This window comes from Gigantopelta aegis, chromosome 2 (assembly GCF_016097555.1).
Source record: "Gigantopelta aegis isolate Gae_Host chromosome 2, Gae_host_genome, whole genome shotgun sequence".
Lineage (NCBI taxonomy): Eukaryota > Metazoa > Mollusca > Gastropoda > Neomphalida > Peltospiridae > Gigantopelta > Gigantopelta aegis.
Genome location: NC_054700.1, coordinates 45624165 through 45645845, shown reverse-complemented (window position 1 = coordinate 45645845; position 21681 = coordinate 45624165). Strand labels below are relative to the sequence as shown.

At 39.6% G+C, this 21681-nt stretch overlaps 2 protein-coding genes across 3 annotated transcripts in view; both read right to left on the bottom strand.

Annotated features, from left to right (window-relative positions):
- LOC121386253 (zwei Ig domain protein zig-8-like) overlaps window positions 1-14267 on the bottom strand; it is a 54645-nt gene extending 40378 nt beyond the window's left edge. The window contains exon 1 of one of the 2 annotated variants that reach the window (XM_041517107.1): window positions 13302-14267. In XM_041517107.1, the coding sequence (XP_041373041.1) occupies window positions 13302-13371 (70 nt within the window). In that variant the 5' untranslated portion in view covers window positions 13372-14267. The remainder of the gene's footprint in view (window positions 1-13301) is intronic. The other variant, XM_041517100.1, reaches the window with a different exon arrangement.
- LOC121388698 (elastin-like) overlaps window positions 13685-21681 on the bottom strand; it is a 183946-nt gene continuing 175949 nt past the window's right edge. Inside the window, exons 3-4 of the mRNA XM_041520161.1 lie at window positions 14115-14227; window positions 13685-13724 (exon numbers count right to left, since the gene is read on the bottom strand). Of these exons, the coding sequence (XP_041376095.1) occupies window positions 13685-13724; window positions 14115-14227 (153 nt within the window). The remainder of the gene's footprint in view (window positions 13725-14114; window positions 14228-21681) is intronic.

The window sequence follows — 21681 nt, the reverse complement described above, 5'->3', positions numbered from 1 at the left end:
CGCCTATGGCGATCTGATGCAATAAGTATACAGATGACCGTTTGTGGAATCCCATCTTACGGAAGCCCATTGGGGACATTGGCGTTTTGTCTTCCTTTCATCCGCAGGCGTTTTGTGGCTCACGGGGCGGGACGTAGGCCAGTGGTAAAGCTCTCGCCCGATTAGGCTAGATCCTCGTTTGTGGGCCCATTTGGGATATTTCTCGTCCCAGCCAGTGCGCCAAGACTGTTATATCAAAAGCTGTGGTATGTATTATCCTGTCTGTGGGATGGTGCATACAAAAGATCTCTTGCTATTAATGGAATATTTTTTATGGATTTCCTCTCTATGACTGTCAGAATTACTAAATGTTTGACATCCAATAGCCGATTATTAATAAATCAATATGCTCTAGTGGCATCGTTAAATAATAATACATGTATTAAAAAAAAAAAACCTTGATCATTCACCTGACGTGCAATGGATATCAAAATCGATCTTCCGCCATCGACGCAATGTTTTTTTGTTCGCCGTCGTTTTTTTTTTTTTTATCTATCCCAACCAGTATCATACAACTAGTACCGGAAAACTGTGGCATGTTTCGTCGTCTACGAGAAAGGGCATAAAATAATGTTTTTGCTGCCATTTCGTAGGAGTGGCCCATTTGGCGGGAGCTGGTCCTCTCTAACTATGTAGACAAAGTATCAAAAGAGTCATATGCTAAAAGGTTAAAAGGACATCCCTCCCCTAATCCCCCCAAAACCCCCACACATACCACCAATCCCCCAACCACCCCACAAAAATCACAAAATCCCCACCATCAAAGAAAGAAAAAAGAAAAAAGACACCTCCCACCAAAACGAAAAACCCCCCACCTATAACTAAAAAATAAAATAAAAACAAAACAAACACAAATAAATATGTGTTTAAAATGTTATTTTCAACCAATTTGTATTTTTCGTTTTCCATTGGCATTACTTGCGATCTTCTTATGTTTACAGAAAAATTGTTTACACGACACTAAGAACGCTTCTCCGTGACTCCAGTGCCAGGGATGTTGGCGATCTTAATTTCCAATTAATGAACAGTGAATGACACTTCTCGGTCCAGATGTTTCGTGATTGGCAAGTGCACACTACAAACATGCTCATCAATGGCTCTTTGAATACATTAACAAACAATGCATGCGCATTACGCCCCGTCGCATAGCATAGCCATGGCGTAATTAGTTTCGCTCATTATACATGCGAGAATCTGACGGACCGTGTTACGAAAATGCAAGTCAGGACTTGACGTGTATGCAATGTGTTTAGACTCTTTAGAAGCTACGTCTGAACTTCACATAATTAAAGATATTATCTTAACCTTTACAGACTTGTGCATTCTAGTAAAGCCACAATAGCGTTTTTATATAATTTATCAAATTTGTTAAAGGCACAAAACCGCTTTGTGGTATTTAATACATTATTAAAAGGACTATATATATATAATTTATTAAATTTATTAAAGGCACAATATCGCGTGTACATGCACTTACATTTTCATGGTTTTGGTGATAACGTTCTTGAAAACCGTAATATGTACTCATGGCTGGTAACACCGATGAGCAGAGTATGTTCATCTTTCGAGAACACTTAGTGTCATAAATATTTTGTCAGTGATTCATGAGTGCATACCGTTGATACATTGTCCAAACATATTACCTATTAATAGTTTATCCAGAGATCTTTTATATCGAATTTCCCACAAACAAGACAGCACGCATCACATACATTGATGTCTCAGCTGTGCTTCCGTCGGTGTTCGCAATCAAAGGATACTAATATTTTAAAAATGTAGTTTTCGAAATATTTGCATTCATATTTAAACATTATTAGAATTCCGATACTTAAAGTCGCAGATCCTAGTTTCAACCCGTGGAAATGGTAACCAGGTTTGGTTAATCTAAAAACCCATAACATATTTGGATGAAGTTACAAAAGAGTGAAACGAGAGTGTGTGACGTTGAAAAGTGGAAACACCTTTAAAAGTAGACTAGAGTTCGTCTCCATAACCGTTACTTCTCAGAGATACGTGCGTTTTTAAAAATACGAAAGATTCATTTCATGGTATTAGGAAACACCAGGATGACCAGAAACACTTCGGATGTACGGAAATGCACATTCTAATCAATAAATAATGTTGGATTTCAATTATTATAATTGTGGAAAAATAGCCTAAAAATATATGTTCAAAAATAGTGTCTGTCATTTTTTTGTTACATGATACATCTGAAAAAATATTCCAATCTCATAAACATGTCATCAGAGGATCTCTCCTACATATCATAACAAAGTATTTAGCCGTTTGTGCCCCAGACCTCGGGCGCTTCCTCAATCCATTTGTACAGAACGCAATTCACGCAGCTCTTAACATGTGGATGTTGTTTTTCCAATACTTTAGTCGGCGGTTTCTCCCATGGGCTACGCGCACGGAAAACCAGACTATTATCCCGACCGGCAGTTTGGAAAGAGAGGTAATAATTATTGGTTTCTTGAGAAGGGTAAGATCAACATGTTTATTACTGCGGTGTTATCTCGTGTACAGAAACAGCGCATCTTTCGGGGGAAAAGTCGCGCGAGCAATGCCAGATAATGGGAACGTTCCCCTTCGGCTGTCTTGGAGATATGATTATTACCAGTCTACGCGGAAGGAATGCGTGCGTGATCGGGTTGAGAAAGGATACATTATTGCGCTGGGCCGGAAATGTATATGTGATTGAATAAGTGCTAAAAGCATTTGTCTCTGAAAATCATATGGTGACCTTTTAGTTGAATATCAAAGGTGTAAGGAATGCACATGTAGATACACTTGTATAGTATTACACGCATATACATATGTATATACGGACGTGTGTACATACTTATGTGGAATTTAGTTCAGTTTATACCTAACAGCTTCATCCGACACTCTCGCCTGGGGTGCTTGCGTCGTAGGATCGAACCACGCCAGTGGACCCATTGTCTGACTGTTTTTTCCTGTCCCAACCAATACACGAAGACTTGTATATCAAAACCTATAGTACGTGCTGTCCTGCCTCTGGGAAAGTGTATATAAAAGATTATTTTTTGCTGCTAATGGAAAAATGTAGCCTGTTTCCTCTAAAACTACGAGTCAAACATATTTGACATCCAAATAGCCGATGATTAATAAATCTGGGTGATCTAGTGGTGTCGTTAAACAAAGCAAACTTTAAGTCATCCGATATTCGAAAACCCCTAATTTTCAAATCTTACCTGGACTACATGCATTTAAAATGTTGTTGTTGTTATTGTCTTATTGTCTTGTTGTTTTTTTTTGGTTTTTGTAGGTTGTATTTTTTTTTGTTGTTTTTTTTTTTTTTTAGCTTAATACAGTTGCAATGCAAGGAATCCCCACACGTTGCGCCACATCCCCTCCAAACCGAGTACTCTTTAAAACGTTAGTGTTGTTTTAATGCGCCAGTCGTTTTACCTTGGCGATGAATATATTGATGGACTTCTAATCACATCCGACGGATCAAGGTTACTGAATGATTCACAAGACTCCTGGCCAGTGTACGAGTGGCGGCCATGTCATGATGCGACCAGATGAACCCAGCTACATAATTAAAACCGTCTTAATTACACACCTACACCTAGATAGCTGGCTGTTGTTGATACCGCTGCCCTGTCACCTACAAAACTTCGTCTGTCCTTGGGTTCCTAGGATCGAATACCCTCGGTGGACACATTATCTGATTGTTTTGTTTTATCCAGTCGCAACCAGTGCCCCACGACCTTTTCCTTTTCATATTTTTGGGGGGTGGGGTGGGGAGGGGGAGTTCGATCCTACGATGCAAGCACCTCAGGCGAGCGCTCTACCCACTTAGCTAGATTCAGCTATTGGTCGTTGGATCCAATCCACTCTGTGAAACCATTTTCTTTCCCACCCCATACAGAAAATGTCAGAACATTTTATCAAATGAATGACATCCTTATTCCAATAACCAATTATTAACAAATATTTGTGTCTAATGAAGTTGTTAAACACTACAAACATTGGCTTTCAACCGTCCTTGAGAGGCGGCCCAGGCTACTGGAGTATATCCCCAGGACAGCGTGCTTGAACTAATTGAATATAGGCACTTCATACAAGTACAAGTAAAATGAACTATCTATCGATGTACTTCGACCTTAGTGTTGTAGAGGGAAACAAATCCATCGGACTTTAAGGTAGATAGGTTCAGGGTTCGCTTATCGGTACCGGCTCGAGTTTAAGGACTTGGTGAATTAGTGTGAGATGCTAATGCCGACATCTCTCTCACTAGGCACTAACAACTAGCCCCTAAATCACTCTTCTGGACAGACAGCCCAAGTAGCTGTTGGGGTGTGCCAAGGTCAGCGTGCTTGAACCTTATTTGGGTTTAAGCACGAAAATACGTCAACATGAAATGAAATTCAACATTATTAAATGTATAGGGAGGGAAAGGAAAGACAAATAAGAACGTTTCAGATTATGACTACATGTATTTGGTATTTTGACACGAGGTCTTGACAAATAATGTACTGAGGTGTCGTTAAACAAATATTCTTTTCCTTTTCTTGGCCTAAACCCGAAAAACATTTTGCCATAGACAGGACAGCATATATCACGTCCTTTGATGTACAAGCCATGGGGCATTGCTTTGAAACGGTACCCCCCCCCCCCTCCCCCGACACACACCTGAAGTGTCCCATCACACCTTACGCGAACGCTCTACAACCAAGCCACACACCACTCTTTCCTCCTGGGAGAGATTCGTTAGCCCTTAGCCAAGGTGACCCAATTTACCCTATCTTAATACTCAATAAACGTCGACTCTGCAATGCGCCGTGTTACAGATATAGACTATAATAGCCTCACTACGATTAATAATAAGGTTTTCCGTCCCTAAAGAAACGATGTTCATATGTCGTGAGACGTTTATAGACCCTAATACAATTTTACGATGCGCCGGAGTAAAGACATAAAAAGTTTAACCGTCTTAGTACAGTTTATAATTAGGTGACATTTCAGTATTTACTTTCGATGAAGACGGACGTCAGCCCTTGCTCTCTCGATCTGCCCCCCCACCTGGGGGGATTGCTCAAGTCATACGGAATGCTGTTGGAATACCGGGTATCGTACACCGGGTCACGGGCCTCCGTGACCTTGGTGTACGGGAACCCACCATCTCCGAAGAGAGGAAGATATAGGAAGAGGAAAAGCGCGCCAGGGAAGGAACAGGGGGGGCCAAAGCCAGCGGCTAAACCGCTGGTGGCGGCTCCTTCTGTGAAACCGCCCACAGCCCAGCCTACGACCGAGAGGAAGAAGTTGGACAAGCTCCCGACAGAAACCACACGGCCGACTACGCCACCGCCAACTCCGTTCGAACCCATGTTCCCGGAGTTGGCGACCAGGCACCCTATTCGTCACTCTACTTCAACTCCGGAATTTAACCGTGCTACCAAGGAGGGGCACGACCGGAGTTCGGCCCTACCCGCCGTTGGAAAGAGGAAGGCCGAGACGACTGCGACCACCACCAGCAGGGACCCTCCCCAACAACCGCCGCCGCCCCCCAAAGGGGCGGAACCAGTGGAAGGCACTCAAGCCTGGACGCTCCACGGCCACCTGAACAAACGATACGGCAAGTGCTACAGGATGGATATCACTCGGCCTGAAGACTTTCTCTGCCCCCCTTCCGAACATGGATTTAGGAAGATCCCTAACGGCGAGGGAGAGTACGAAAACCATATCGTCAGCCTAAACGACGGAATCAGCTGTTTTGTTAGTGACCACACCGCAACAACTCTACAACCAGGCTCTGCTGATCGCCCAGATGGATAACGTCTCAATCCATCGCATCCTGAAGAAGATCTTCGGAGGTGATCAGTACCCTAAGGCTGCCAAAGTCCTAGGCACACCAGAGTTCCATCAGTTCCTGCCCAACTACGATTACAGAGTTTGCTCGCCGGAGTAAAGACATAAAAAGTTTAACCGTCTTAGTACAGTTTATAATTAGGTGTTATATCTCCAGTGAAATGATCGTCACACGTTTAAATATAAAGAATGAGATTTAAAAAAAGAATTTTTTATTTTTATTTTTTTGTGGATGAAATAAATTGAAGTTTACATATTTAAGAAATATAGTTGTCTTAAAAAAAACCTCGTTTCCAATGTGTAGCATTTCAAACACACGTTTAACAACTAACATATTTTCCAATGTGTAGCATTTCAAACACACGTTTAACAACTGACATATTTTCCAATGTGTAGCATTTCAAACACACGTTTAACAACTGACATATTTTCCAATGTGTAGCATTTCAAACACACGTTTAACAACTGACATATTTTCCAGTGTGTAGCATTTCAAACACACGTTTAACAACTGACATATTTTCCAATGTGTAGCATTTCAAACACACGTTTAACAACTGACATATTTTCCAATGTGTAGCATTTCAAACACACGTTTAACAACTGACATATTTTCCAATGTGTAGCATTTCAAACACACGTTTAACAACTGACATATTTTCCAATGTGTAGCATTTCAAACACACGTTTAACAACTGACATATTTTCCAATGTGTAGCATTTCAAACACACGTTTAACAACTAACATATTTTCCAATGTGTAGCATTTCAAACACACGTTTAACAACTAACATATTTTCCAATGTGTAGCATTTCAAACACACGTTTAACAACTAACATATTTTCCAATGTGTAGCATTTCAAACACACGTTTAACAACTAACATATTTTTCTTTATTTTACCAAAATTTACCAATGCCAAGGAACAGGGTGTAGCCCAGTGGTAAAGCTCTCGTCTTATTCGCAGTTGATCTAGGATCGACCCCCGTCGGTGGCCCACTGGGTTATTGCTCGTTCCAGCCAGTGCACCACGACTGGTATATCAAAGACCGTGGTATGTGGTAATCTGTCCACGGGAAAGTGCATGTAAAAGATCTCTTGCTACTAATGGGAAACTGTAACGCGGTTCCTCTCTAGTGGTGTCGTTAAATAAAACATTTTTTTTTTACCAATGCCAAATACAAGTTCAAGTTCTTTATAATGTAGATGGTCTCTTCTAAAATACTAAAAATATAATCGACATCGTAGCTTTGATAACAATGCAAAAGTTCATAACTGAATGTACGTAACAGTATCACCAATGTTATTGGTGTACAGGAAGACAATCAAACTAAATGCCATCGATTTGACGATAATGTATTAACATAATCACAAATCATTGTATTACCAATCGCCATGTTATGCCTGACATCTCGAGTAATCTATTAACCATATCCAAACAGCGGCATTAATAATTCTCCTATTAGCTTGAAGCAGATATTTGGGTTGTACGCCGCCACTAACTGTTCCTTAGTCCCTTGTCATGCGCAATTGTCCTCGCCGACTCGACTGGTCCAAGGCTCTTGACAAATTCCCTCTTTCTTGAGACGGGATCATTAATATCGTATCGGTCTACGTCCACTCTAGCCGGCGCGGTGTATAATTTATATGAGTCGAGATACAGAAGACAAATCGAAATGTCCGAATGCCCTTGTTATCGCACTGCTAATCTGACGGCTATGGGGCAAAATTGATTTTTAATACCTCCTTTATGGAGCTGTTGGAAGTCTTCAGAAATAGAAGACCAATGCAATGTTAGATCTACTACTTATAAGGAGGGAAAAGTCTACGATTATGATAATGATGATGATGATGTTGATGATGAAAATAATGGATTAAAGTTACACGAGAAAAATAAATTTATAAATGAATGAAAAAGAAAACCTAATTTAAAAAACGCAACAAACAACAACAAATAAAGAACAAAACCGCCAAAGGTTTTTTTTATTTACTGAGGAGTTTCGGGTGGTCCAGTCTCCCTTATATTAACTGTTGGTGTAACTTTCTTAATTGTACTACCTTTATATCTACAACAACAAATTATTGAAAGAAACACACATTTTTTAAACATTAATTTCATTACTATTAATTTGTAACACCATATTTATTTATTAGAATCTTTGGCTTCAAATGGAGTTAAAAAAAATTGTTTTGTTTTACGACACCACTAGAGCACATTGATTAATTAATCATCGACTATTGGATGTCAAACATTTGGTAATTGTGACACGTAGTCATAAAAGGAAACCCGCTACATTTTATCTAATGCAGAAAGGGATGTTTTATACGCACTTTCCCACAGACAGGATACCACATTACCACGGCCATTGATATGCCAGTCGTGGTGCACTGGCTGGAACGAGAAATAGCCCAAATGGGCCCACTGACGGGGATCGATCCCAAACCGACCGCGCACCAAGCTGTGCTACGTCCAAGTGGCGTTTAACGCGGCAGTAACAGCGCACATGAAACGTTGATGAGTTTGTTGTTGAGAGATGTTAACAGGTCTCTGATGATAAAGGAACATAACTCAACTATAAATCACCGCCACTGATATTCTCGTTTCAACATCCTGTCTACAAAAAATGTATAACATTCTACACGAGTTTTGCTGTACATCCGAGGGCTGTACCTGGGGTGGGGGGTGGAAGAAGTTGCTATCCTGCAACTGAAAAATGAGAAAATGCGTAATTTTAAGTGCACTTTTTGTTTAGATAGATAATACAACCCTGATATATAATATATATAAAAAATACTGAACAAACACAACGAGAATATTCCTTTACTTTACTTTAATTTATTTAAAATTATTCAGGTCAAATTTCATTAATTGGTAGTGGTGGGTCTGTCTTTTTCGTTTTTTGTTCTTTGATATTTATTGTGTGTGTGTGTGTGTGTGTGTGTGTGTGTGTGTGTGTGTGTGTGTGTGTGTGTGTGTGTGTGTGTGTGTGTGTATGTGTGTGTGTGTTTACAATTGTGTGACACCAAATAGGCGATCTAATTTTTCTGCTGTGGTGTTGTTAAACATTTATTCATTCATTCCCATTAGTTTTCGTGTCTGTTAAAATTGGCAATGTGTTATGATTATCTTAAGCCCATCTTCACTGTCTATTCACTGAATTAGTTTTATCAAGAAAAAACCAAACAATATATCTATTAAAATGTTCGCGTATTTTTATTGTTGTTCGGTATGCTAATAATTATAGGTGAGACGGCGCTGATGTATAAAGTAGGAATATAGTATTCGTCAGTCAGTTGACGTGGGAGCGTGAATCACTGAGCGAGAAGTGAGTTATCGAGTGGACTAATGAACTACCCGGCTAGTTATGACCATCCACCCAACTACGCAGTCAGCCAACAAGGAATTCAGTTAGACGGCGTGTATGGAGAGATAAAGTGGAATTGCCAAGGCGAAATCAGTTTTGAGGGTACCGGACACGCTCCCTTGCATTTTTGTTTTAATAAATAGCCCCTATCATGAGTTCTTGTTATCTGGACCGGCCTCGGTGGTGTCGTGGTTAAGCCATCGGACATAAGGTTGGTAGGTACTGGGTTCGTATCCCGGTACCGGCTCCTACCAAGTTTTAACGAGTCAATGGGTAGGTGTAAGACCACAGTTCTAGATAGACAGACCAGACAGCCGACGTGTGTACCCAGGACAGCGTGATTGAACCTTAAATGGATATAAGCACGAAAATAAGTTGAATGAAATGTTATCTGAAGAATAGAAGAATAACAATGCTTTAGATAGCATTTTTTTAAAGAAAATATTTTCAGAAATATATATATATATATATATATATATATATATATATATATATATATATATATATATATATATATGCATGCACTTATCAGATCAGTTGGCCAACTACTAACGCAGAACAATAACAAAAACAGAAGCCATCCACCGAAGACCGACTTTGTCAATATTTGGATTCAGCGCCTGTTATATATAGAATCCTCTTTTAAGTAATTTACCGCCCGTAAATCGGTTTTATATGACACCTATTTGCACTGGAATACCAATGCGGACTGTTCTATATGTGCGTGTTGTTAGTGTGTGTACATTATATACATTATATATGTAGTTTTATGTATTTATTGCTAACTATCTTGTCACGTGCATTAACACTATACGTTTTTCTGCCAGAGTGTACAGAAGGTAAAATGGCGTACCCTAACATCATGGGAATTAATGGATTACATATATTTATAATTTTAGATATATTATACATAGAAAACTGCTGTACGAAATTTGTCAAAGCACGTCAATTGCAGTGTCCAACTGAAAACAGTAAAAACCCATAACCACCTAGCAGGGGTACTTATGGTCTGTTTTGTTTTTATTATGTACGCTCAAATTATTTTCTGGTAGGAAGAATGCATTATACAGCAGATTGTCTATGTACATATTCCTGCTATTCCGTTGTGGATGACCTGATTGTAAAACGTTTGTCCTGAATGATTGTGTCAGCCTCTTTGGCGCAAAAATCGACAATAACTTTTGATTACCCATGTGATGTTACACAGTGAAGGGCATTCAACTGACCAGAAGAAAATAATATTACAGAAACATTTTTCTTGTCAAATAAGCGTCTTCAGGATATATACTCAGCGTCACTATTGAAGGGTCACTCATATTGTTAGTACTACACATATTAACGATACCCGTCCAACACACTAATTATGAAAGAAAGAATATATGGCCTTCGTGGATTAGGCCCAGAGTGAGGTTTCCTAAGTAGCATTTGGATTTCAATATGAGTAGTGGTACTTCCGGTTAGAGGACCACAACAAAATAGTAAAAGTTATGCAAACACATGTACCTACTATCACCCCAACATATGGGTCGTCTCAACGCACCCATGTCTGAAATTCTGTATGTTGTGCCCGTGCAATGCGTTCTCACCATGGGCATAAAAGTGTGCATGATTTCCATTCACATTTTCACGCACACTTCAGTTGAAAATGCGTCAAGTATATTATTATCTTCCGCAGTTTATATTATTTAATTGCGCATGAACATATACACGTAAGCAAGCATGCACGCACTCACATACATACATATTGGCACACATACATATTCAAGCACTCTCACACACATTTACACAAATGATTGTTTGCTTACATATACTCACAAAAACAAACATATATACAAGAAAACGAACGAAGTATGGCACATTACAGAAGAAAAATAAGAAAGGCTTTAAAGCAGTAAAAGTCTAGATATACTACTAAAATAGTTTTCGTCGATAAAAGTACAATTTCAAGAATAAATTGATCAATTTATAAACAGACAAATGTTTAACTAGGTCGAGAGTAATGGAATGGATACTTGCAATTTATTTACCTGTCAGTTTAATCTTAAATAAATAATCGAAGAAAACCATTTTTATTCTATTTCTGTCACTCCTTTGTAGTGTTTGCCGACAGGCAACACGTTCCCATGTCTGTCTCTAACAATGGGCAAGGTGTGCTGGATTCAACTAATACAATTTATTTAACGTTTAGAACACACAGCTGTTTGTTAGTGCCAGAAGTAATTGTTAGCTCCGCGATATAAATGCAAAACCAGCATGGTGAAAACGTAGGTCAACAATATTTCATAAATTTCTACTCAGAGTTTTTGTTTCTTTTTGTTATGTATGAGAAGTACTGCAAATTACCAGCCAAAGACTTTGGTGGAGTACAATATTTCAAGCGCTTTGTAAGAGTTTGTTTGCTAAGAACGTAGGCCTTAGAACTTAGTCAAGGTATGGGATGTGGGGTCTTGTTTTTCACTTTCTTAAAAATGTATACAATTACCTACTAATATTTCCACAAAGGTTCATAACTAGTGAAGCAGCCCAGACCTAGGTAGTTGATGTGTACTAGAACAGCGAGTCTGATTTGAATAAAAACACAAAACACAACTTATAGTCACAAAATCTAAAACCGGAACAGAGTCGTAACTAGCGATGACACTTGCACCCTCACGAAAAGACGTAACACTGTTCTTTTAAAGGGACTGTCCTGTGTTTGCAGCCATTGTAAAATATTTCTGACTGACAGTCTTTTTGACGATTAAAATTTGTATTAACTAAATGTTCTTGTTTAAAATACCAGTGTCTGTATATCCAATACATTTGTGGCTGTGTGGTAATGTTTGTAGGAAAGAAACAAAGAAATGTTTTATTTAACGACGCACTCAACGCATTTTATTTACGGTTATATGGCGTCAGACATATGGTTAAGGACCACACAGATTTTGAGAGGAAACCCGCTGTCGCCACTACATGGGCTACTCTTCCGATTAGCAGCAAGGGATCTTTTATTTGCGCTTCCCACAGGCAGGATAGCACAAACCATGGCCTTTGTTGAACCAGTTATGGATCACTGGTCGGTACAAATGGTTTACACCTACCCATTGAGACTTGCGGAGCACTCACTCAGGGTTTGGAGTCGGTATCTGGATTAAAAATCCCATGCCTCGACTGGGATCCGAACCCAGTACCTACCAGCCTGTAGACCGATGGCCTACCACGACGCCACCGAGGCCGGTATGTTTGTAGGAGTCATATGAAATAATTGGAAGGTAAAATCCGGTTTGGGCTACTACAAACATTACGACGACATCCAACACCTTGTTTATACAGATACTGATATTCGAAACAATAAAATGTATAGGCTCTGTCAGTCAGAAACATCTTACAATGGGAATAAACCGAGGACAGTCTCTTTTATGTGGATGAATCCTTTCTTTTCTAGCTAGAGAAGACACTTTATTACATACCTATTCAATCTTACTATAGCGATAAAGACATTTTCAAACAGTGTGATAAATTTATCTTGTATCGCAGATATGTGCAATCTGGACTGGAACTTTTAAATGGGGAATTCCCTTTTTATTTTTACTGCAGTTAGCGCCTTTTAGTTACTGACGTTATATATGATTTACAAATTACGTCACAACGTATTTGAAACATTACACAAGACTGCCGCAGAGTATGATTCTTAACGTTAAGTAAATCCATGAAAGGAGTTTTGATAATAGATTTAACAAAGAGTTGTTATGACGTTAAATTAAAAAAAACAATTTTTGTAATAAGATAAAAGAAGGTATGTAATAAGTACAGAATTAAACATACGTTGTTTTCGCTTCCTATTTATTGCACTCGTTTATTTTGCACAAGAAAATACCACGCGGTCTCGTGGTATATATTATTGCTCAAAATAAACTCGAGCAATAAATAGGAAGCGAAAACAACGTATGTGAAGTTCTGTATATTTATTGCTGTGTCCTGAATAATATTTTTGTAACTCCAACCTAGTTACTTTAGGGATGGACTGCCATGAAGACGTTCTTTTCGAACCCTGTCAGATTAAAGGTAGATACGGCTTACCTGCTTTGGCCGGTGTCAAGCAGCAGTAGACGCCTAGAACAGCCAGTAAAATCCACAGTGTCACATTCATGATCCAGCCAGCGGTCACCTCATCGGGCGACAGTACACGTGCTCCCACAACGAGCTGACATCCATTAAAACACGCACGCGTGCCAAACCGGAACTACATCTCCAACATCTCACAGACGGCGCATGGATTCATACACCAGAAATGGGAAGTAATAAATTACTCTGTATACTATTTCCTGTTCCAGAAGGACGTCACTATGAGGTGGGTTTGTTGTTTTTGTTTAATATCCTCTTGAAGTAAAATCACGTGGAGTCTTTGACAAACACATCTTGGCGACTGGCACTCAATGCCGTTTTATCTTTTGTGGGACCATCTAGGAGATCAGGATATCCAATCGAACGACCGGAACCTTCCTGGGGGAAAAAAAGAAGAAGATGAAAAAACGTTATCAAGAGTGCGAAACCGTTATCTCACTTTAATTCCAATTATCATATTCTTCTTTTTGAAGTTGATTTGCAAAGTGGAGCCGTGGGTTCATAAAGGCAAGTCGCGGAGATCACTGCCCGTGGCAGATCATACCGCGAGCCGGAATTCCGTAAATCTCTCCCCATCGTCCGAAGAACTATAGACGGGCTAACGCGAAAAATATCTTGACTTTGCTGTACTGCTCCGTACAGGGTTTTACCATTACGAGTTTAATATTGGACAAACAACGGGCTTTAATCTCGTCCAGAATAGATGAAGAATATTACTAAACCCCCGTTGAGACACGTCACCCGATGATCCACAAGTAAATCCAATACCGTGGGCTGATGTTGGGAGGCTGTTTGTCGAAGACCAATGCTAGATAGTACACGGGAAAGCTTGACGAATCTGTGGCGATAACAATTGGATTCATACATAAAGAAGTTTCTTTCTGAACAACAGAACAATGGCTGAGGAATTCAAGTTACTAATAGAAGCATTCGTAGTAGAAGTAGCGGTGGTGGTGGTCGTCATAGTAGTCGTAATAATACTAGTAGTAGTCGTAGTAGTAGAAGTAGTAGGTAGTAGTTGTGGTGGTGGTAGTAGTAGTAGTAGTTATACAAAAAGTTTGTTGTGTTTAACGACACCACTAGAGCACATTGATTAATTATTCATCGGCTGTTGGATGTCAAACATTTGGTAATTATGACACGTAGTCATCAGAGAAAACCCGCTATATTTTTCCTAATGCAGAAAGGTATCTTTTATATGCATTTTCCCTCAGACAGGATAGCACATACCACGGCCTTTGACCAGTTGTGGTGCACTGGTTGGAACGAGGAAAACCCAATTAGTGGAATAGATCCATCGAGATGGTTCGATCCTGCAACGCAAACATCTCAAGCGAGCACACAACTGACTGAGTAGTAGTAGTAGTAGTAGTAGTAGTAGTAGTAGCAGTGGTAGTAGTAGTAGTAGTAGTAGTAGTAGTAGTAGTAGTAGTAGTAGTAGTAGTAGTAGTAGTGGTAGTAGTAGTAGCAGTGGTAGTAGTAGTAGCAGTGGTAGTAGTAGTAGCAGTGGTAGTAGTAGTAGTCATGGTGGTAGTAAAATAGTACTAGTAATTTAGATTGAATAAACAAAAAAAGTAAATAGATAGATAGATAGATAGATAGATAGATAGATAGATAGATAGACTGATTGAGAGATAGACTGATTGCTAGACATACAGATACATAAATCGATAAACAGATGAATAAATAATGAACATATACCTACAGGCTAATATTTGTCATTAGTTAAAGGTGACGATGCGTCAACGAATTCCCAGCTACGCTGTGGACAAAGTCGTACTGTCAAGTGACGACCGGAACACTGTTGTTATTATTAGATTTTTGTTACAAGATAAGAGATCTAATAAGATTCCCGGCCAAATCCATATTAAAATTTCACACAATTCTTCTTACTGTGTGTCCTTATACAACACGTAACAATACTGAAAGTGTTAGCATTGATAGTGTTTCGCTGAGAGGATTTCAAAATCCTGGAATGAAATTGTCCAAAGCCGGATTTTCAAAATACATGCGTTAATAACAAAAGCAATAGTTGGTAGTAACAGGTTTGAAGAGTTACACGTTTACACTATTCGGTCAAATTGTTCGAGATAAAGGTTCAGTTTCGAGTGTAGACCTGTGTTTTGAGCTGATATTCTTAAGTTCTCGAAACAAAAGTCCCGTTCATATATGCTGCTAAACCAGGGTTTCCAACAGAATGGGAAGGGGGTTTCCGTAAGAATGGGAAGGGTTTTTTCTATTGGTGACAGCTTATTTGGAAATTAGAGGTAAAGAAGGCCAAACACTGCGAACTAAACGATAGCATGTATTAGCATTCAGCTCCCGTGCGTTTTCATCTCTTTAAGGATTGTAAACTAACTAACTCTCTCTCTCTCTCTCTCTCTCTCTCTCTCTCTCTCTCTCTCTCTCTCTCTCTCTCTCTCTCTCTCTCTCTCTCTCTGTCTCTCTGTGTTTTGTTAGTCCTTCAATCACATTTCTCTCCGTTTCTATCTGTATGTCTGCCCGAGTCCATCAGTATCTCCGTCTCTCTCTCTCTCTCTCTCTCTCTCTCTCTCTCTCTCTCTCTCTCTCTCTCTCTCTCTCTCTCTCTCTCTCTCTCTCTCTCACACACACACACACACACACACCACACGCTCTCTCATTCCTCATTCTCTTTCAAAAATACATTTCTCATTACATACTTATTAATACCCCTCATATAACAGCAGCATGTCACAGGCTTATCTGTCTTTTATAATAACATCCTCGAGCTACTTTCATCTGATAAAGGAACGCAGTGGCGAAGATGAAACCTCAAATACTACCCCTTTCTTAGAGTTTCTTGACCCAGGCCTCGCATGTGTCGAAGTTATTGTGTGGCGTGCCGCGTCTGTTAAACAACCAGCGTGGGGCGGGCTCTAATTTACGGCGACAATGCTCCTAAACCGATTTCTAATCCGACTTTTATATTAATGGGCGGTGTACAAGATATTATGATCCCCACGTTCGTAGGTGTCCAAGATACGCCAGGCACAGATCTAGGAATTTTAATAGGGGTGGTGGGTGGTGGTCCGTAACATTAATCTAATGGATGGGGAGCAGGCGCGTGTACAGGGGGAAGGGTTTTGGGGGTCCAAAGCCCCCCCCCCCCACTTGCTCAAGCAAATTTACTTTTTTCAAATACATTTTACAGGGGAGCAATCTAGACCTCCAGATAAAGTTCGCTCGCCACGGTCTAGCCCCCCCCCCCCGCCCCATGAACACGCACCTGGTGAGGGTCGGTAGAGCGTTCGCTTGAGATGCTTTGATCGTGGGCTCGAACCACCTCAGTGGTCCCATACTGTGATTATTATTTTTTGTCGCCCCGGCCAGTGCTCCTAAACTGGTATATCAAAGGCCGTTGTATGTGCTATCATGCATGTGAGAAAATGTACATAAAATAGTCCTGGCTACTAATGGAAAAATGCAGCGGATTTCATCTAAAACTACATGTCAGAATTACCAAATGTTTGACATCCAATATCCGATGATTAATAAATCACTGTGCTCGAGTGGTGTCGTTAAACAAAACAAACTTTACACTTTGATAAACAAGACTCCTCACCCTATAAAAAGGCAACGTTAGTTACTCAACTAAAACAGGAAGACCCCCGCACCCCCTCCGAATTAACGAAAAAAAATAACCACCCCAAGAAACATCCCCTAAAATAATACGCCTCTTCTACCTTGTTATGAAGTGTGGCACAGGCCCTTAAACCTGAAAGGGTGGTTATGTTGATCTAAAGTTTAAAGGGACATACTTGAGTTTGTTGCATTGTATGATGTCCTCGACTAATAAAATATTTCTACGATTAAACTTACATATTAAATATATTTTCTTGTTTACAATATCAGTGTCTGTATATTCAATGTGTTTCTGGTCGTCTTAACATTTGTAAGAAGCCCAAACTGGATTTTGTCTTCAAATAATTTTGTACGTACGAAAAAATTTTTTTTTTAGGAAATAAAATGAAATTTAACCTAGTACAAATATTAAAACGATCAGAAACACGTTTAATATACAGCCACTGATATTTTCTGCAGAAAAATATATTTGATATGTAATTACAATCGTTAAAAAGTCTCTGCTAAGCGATAACATCTTAAAAATTACAGCAAATTTAGGAATGTCCCTTTAACACTTTTGTAAAAATATTTGCAATTCCTAAACTGTCGCAATGGGTGGAAGGGTAAAACAAATTTACCCAGATCAAACAAACTGACAAAGATGTGATATATACTTTTACCCAGACGATATTATCAGCGTTACAGCGAATAAATAATACGTCTCAATAAACACTGTCTACTCTTAGTATCAAGTACAGGACAAGTCGTCTCCGACATAGGATATTGCATATTTAAAATTTGTATACCGGTACATTACAAGAAAATAAAAGCAAATTGTTTGAGGTTTGCTGAAATGACTCGCCAGAAGAAACTGTGTGTCACCTTGAATTAATATTCAGCCTTGGCTCTCCGGGCCCCGTTCCACGAAGCAACCTTAGCCCTAAGATTACCTTAGGCGCATAACTACCCTATGCACGTAAGTTGATCTTAGGCTAAGATCGCTTCGTGGAACGGGGCCCTGGTTATTAAGAAGCTGTGTGTGTTCGTGTGACTCCCGTAGACGTCTACATTATGTCCCTAAACCCGTCTATTTCTCGTCACAGCCAGTGCACCACGACTGGTATATCAAAGGCCGTGGTATGTGCTATCCTGTCTGTGGGATGATGCATATAAAAGATCCCTTGCAACTAATGGAAAAATATAGCTGGTAAGACTGTGTCAAAATGACCATATTTTTTACATCCAATAGCCGATCATTAATAAATCAATGTGCTCTAGTGGTGTCGTTAAACAAAACAAACTTCTATCTATATCGGTTTGTCTCTCTGTCTCGGGGGCTATTATATCCTTACAGCAGTGTGGCGTGGTCTGGACCTGGTGTGTGTGTGTGTGTGGGGGGGGGGGGGGGGCGAATATGGTCCTAGCGCACCCTTCTGTCTACAGTTTCCATGGACACCCATATGAATATCCCAGCAGGGGAGGGGGTTTGTCGGGATTCCCCAAACTCTAAAGGGTTTTCGTAAACAAAACCATATTAAACTAAAAACAGTTAAATAATTCCATCCCTCTAATCTTCTTTTTATGCCCAAATTTTAACACACTACCACAAGCGATCCTCCAAATGTCTTTTTTTACACTCTGTCCCACTTTATTGACAAAAATAGCAGCAATTTCCAAAATTGAAAGACGTCAGATTCAATTTTCGAACACGTTCACACCACTCTGGTTCCAAATTAAAATTAAATCATGTGAAAATTGCGTTAATGTCACAGCGGATGTCCAGCCCGAGCTCACGAGTGTCAGGCCTTTACTCCGAGGTGCCACGATGAACGACATTTAAAGAACACCGGCATTAACGCCATGTCGTAAATACGTCAAAGCCTTTTATTTAAGTGTGAATATGTCCATATTAATTAGAATCAAGATTGTTGGGTTTGGTTGGAGGTTTTTTTTGGTTTGTTTTTTTGTGTGTGTTTTTTTTTTCATTTCGGCCATTAAATAAAATCAATAATTTGGACAAGTGAGGCAACATTGAGGTAACAGTCGTTTTGTGGTGTATTAGGTTTTGTCGTCGACAACAGAAACACGAAAAAAAGATGATAAAAAAACCCGTGAAATATCTTGGCAAGTTAGATCACATTGTTACTCTTTTATCTACTTACTTCTAAACCACTGATTCTTCAGATTACAGCGAATTACAAAGGTGTTGAAGGAAAGTGTTTCGTTGATGTCTCTAAAGTGGTTTTCTTTTTGGTTGAATGGTTCTTCTTTGTGTAAAGTGTTGGGTTTTTTCCGATTTTTTTTAAAGTCTTAAAAGTGTGTACATTTTTTATTTAAAGTGGTGATTGTTCTTGTTCAATATATATATATATATATATATATATATATATATATATATATATATATATATATATATATATATATATCTTTCTCAGAACTGCATCTCCATACTGAAGAGAATTCTTGTTTTGGAAGAATTATGATGTGGTCAGTAAATTGGTCAGTAAAGTTTACAGTACTTGCACTAAGGTTTTTAACACATCGTGGGCGCCATTATCAAAATCCTCACATCAGTATATGCAATCGGGACATCAAAACCGTATTCCGATATGGCAATCATAAATCTGCATTAGGCAGAGTCGAAAGGATGTTAGGCAAAATCGTGATTGCTTCCATGATGCACTATCAGGAATATGTTTTGACAGTCCATGTCATTATAAACTCAGACTACTGGACGTCCAGCATATTGTTATTGCGACAGTTGGTACAGAGAGTGAGAGAAAAACCCGCTGTCAGAACATAAGCTTATCATATCTACATCAGCAAGGAATTTGTATATGCAATTTGCCAAAAACAGAACAGCGCATCCCACGGCCTTCGTATATCATTCATGAGACACACGTTGTAATGAAATATGGATTATACACATGCACAAAATTACAATCTACAATCATTAGAGAGAGAGAGAGAGAGAGAGAGAGAGAGAGAGAGAGAGAGAGAGAGAGAGAGAGAGAGAGAGAGAGAGAGAGAGAGAGAGAGAGAGAGAGAGAGAGAGACACACACACATACACAAAGAAACATGCATTATTAATATGAACACATGTCTGTTATACAGCGCACGTGTACTTAATAACCACGTTTCGTTTCTTTTTCAGTTGCACAAAGCAACGAGATCTTCTGAAAACGTGTCTGTCGAGATAAGGGCGGGATGAGGACTCAATAAGTTCCTTAGATTCCCCTCCCCTCCCCCACCCCCCGATCTCCATAGCTGACAGCTACATAGGGATCCCTAATGAAAGAATAACACCAGCAGCCCGCCCGAACCTGCGACCAACAATATACAGATGGGACAACCGAGACATTCTATACTCTGCTTCAGTGTCCTGGCAATACAATAAGAGAAGACGCCGCTTCCTCCCATGAAACAAAATTGTTTCCTTTTGGGAGGCCATGTCCGAACAATTGCAGTGACAGATTCGTCTTTGTTAGGTTGTGTCTACAGTTGGCTGTTGGGACAATGTCTGGGAAAAAGTCGGTGATCTAAGAGCTATCGCGGCACGAGTATCGAGGCAAAAACAATGAAGACGCGAGGGATACTTGGAAATTTTTTTTAAAGGTTCCAGCGCTGAAAAGGTTTTTGTAGAATCAAAAATCACCTTTTGGTATCTGGTATCACTGGCGTAGGAAGCGGGGGGGTGTGGGGGGGGGGGGGGGTGTGCGCCCCACTTTTCAGATAGTTTGCTTTATATTTGCTTTATAATAGTGTAAAAGTGTGTAAATATAAATGTGTGCCCCCCACTTTTTGGCACCTTCCTACGCCACTGGGTATTAGTTATGTACAGACATACACATATGCACGCACGCGCGCGCACACACACACACACCGAGACCAGCGAGAGAGAGAGAGAGAGAGAGAGAGAGAGAGAGAGAGAGAGAGAGAGAGAGAGAGACACACACACAAGGTGGTGAGACATTTTGTGCTACGCAGACCGCACACTGTACTAGACTTCGGTGTAAAGCCGTAAATTGTAAGGAAATACTGGAAGTGTTAAACACTCGTCATCATCCCCATAGCGATCACTGGACGGCATTGTCTAATCTAATTACTAATTAACGCAAAGAAGCGAAAACCTCTATAGCTGAATTCAAGCAAGACCACAAAACAACACGTAGTAGAGCGCGCGTTCATAAGTTTCAATAATCATATATTCTATTGTTTTTGTGTACGTGAAGTACATTTCTAAAACAACCGCTAACATTTACACGTCTACGTTTTGGTTCACTTCAATCTACTTTCGTGTTAATATCCAAGTCAGGTTCAAACACGCTATCTGGGTGAATAGTTATCTAAGTGTTTAGTAAGAAAAACGTTGGTGATGTATCCTCACACCTTGTTAAAACTCGCTCTGGGTCGGAGCCACCACCGAGGTGCGAACTAAGTACCTACCAGCCTTAGGTCCGATGGCTTAACATCTACATCACAAAGGCCGGTTTCATTTCGTTCTTTGGTGTGGACACAAGACTACAGACTTTCGCTATATCACTTCAATCAATATGTTTGACGTCGGTAGAAGGAATTAGATACCCACTTGTTATTAAGATGATATTTAAGATGGTTTTTACTATTAATAAACGAAGATTTTCTTTTAAAAGTCTTGTAATGCCATTAGGGTGATAGTGTTACTGCTTCCCCTATTCCTACTACTAAGTATACTTATACTACTACTACAATTACGATTACTTCTACTAT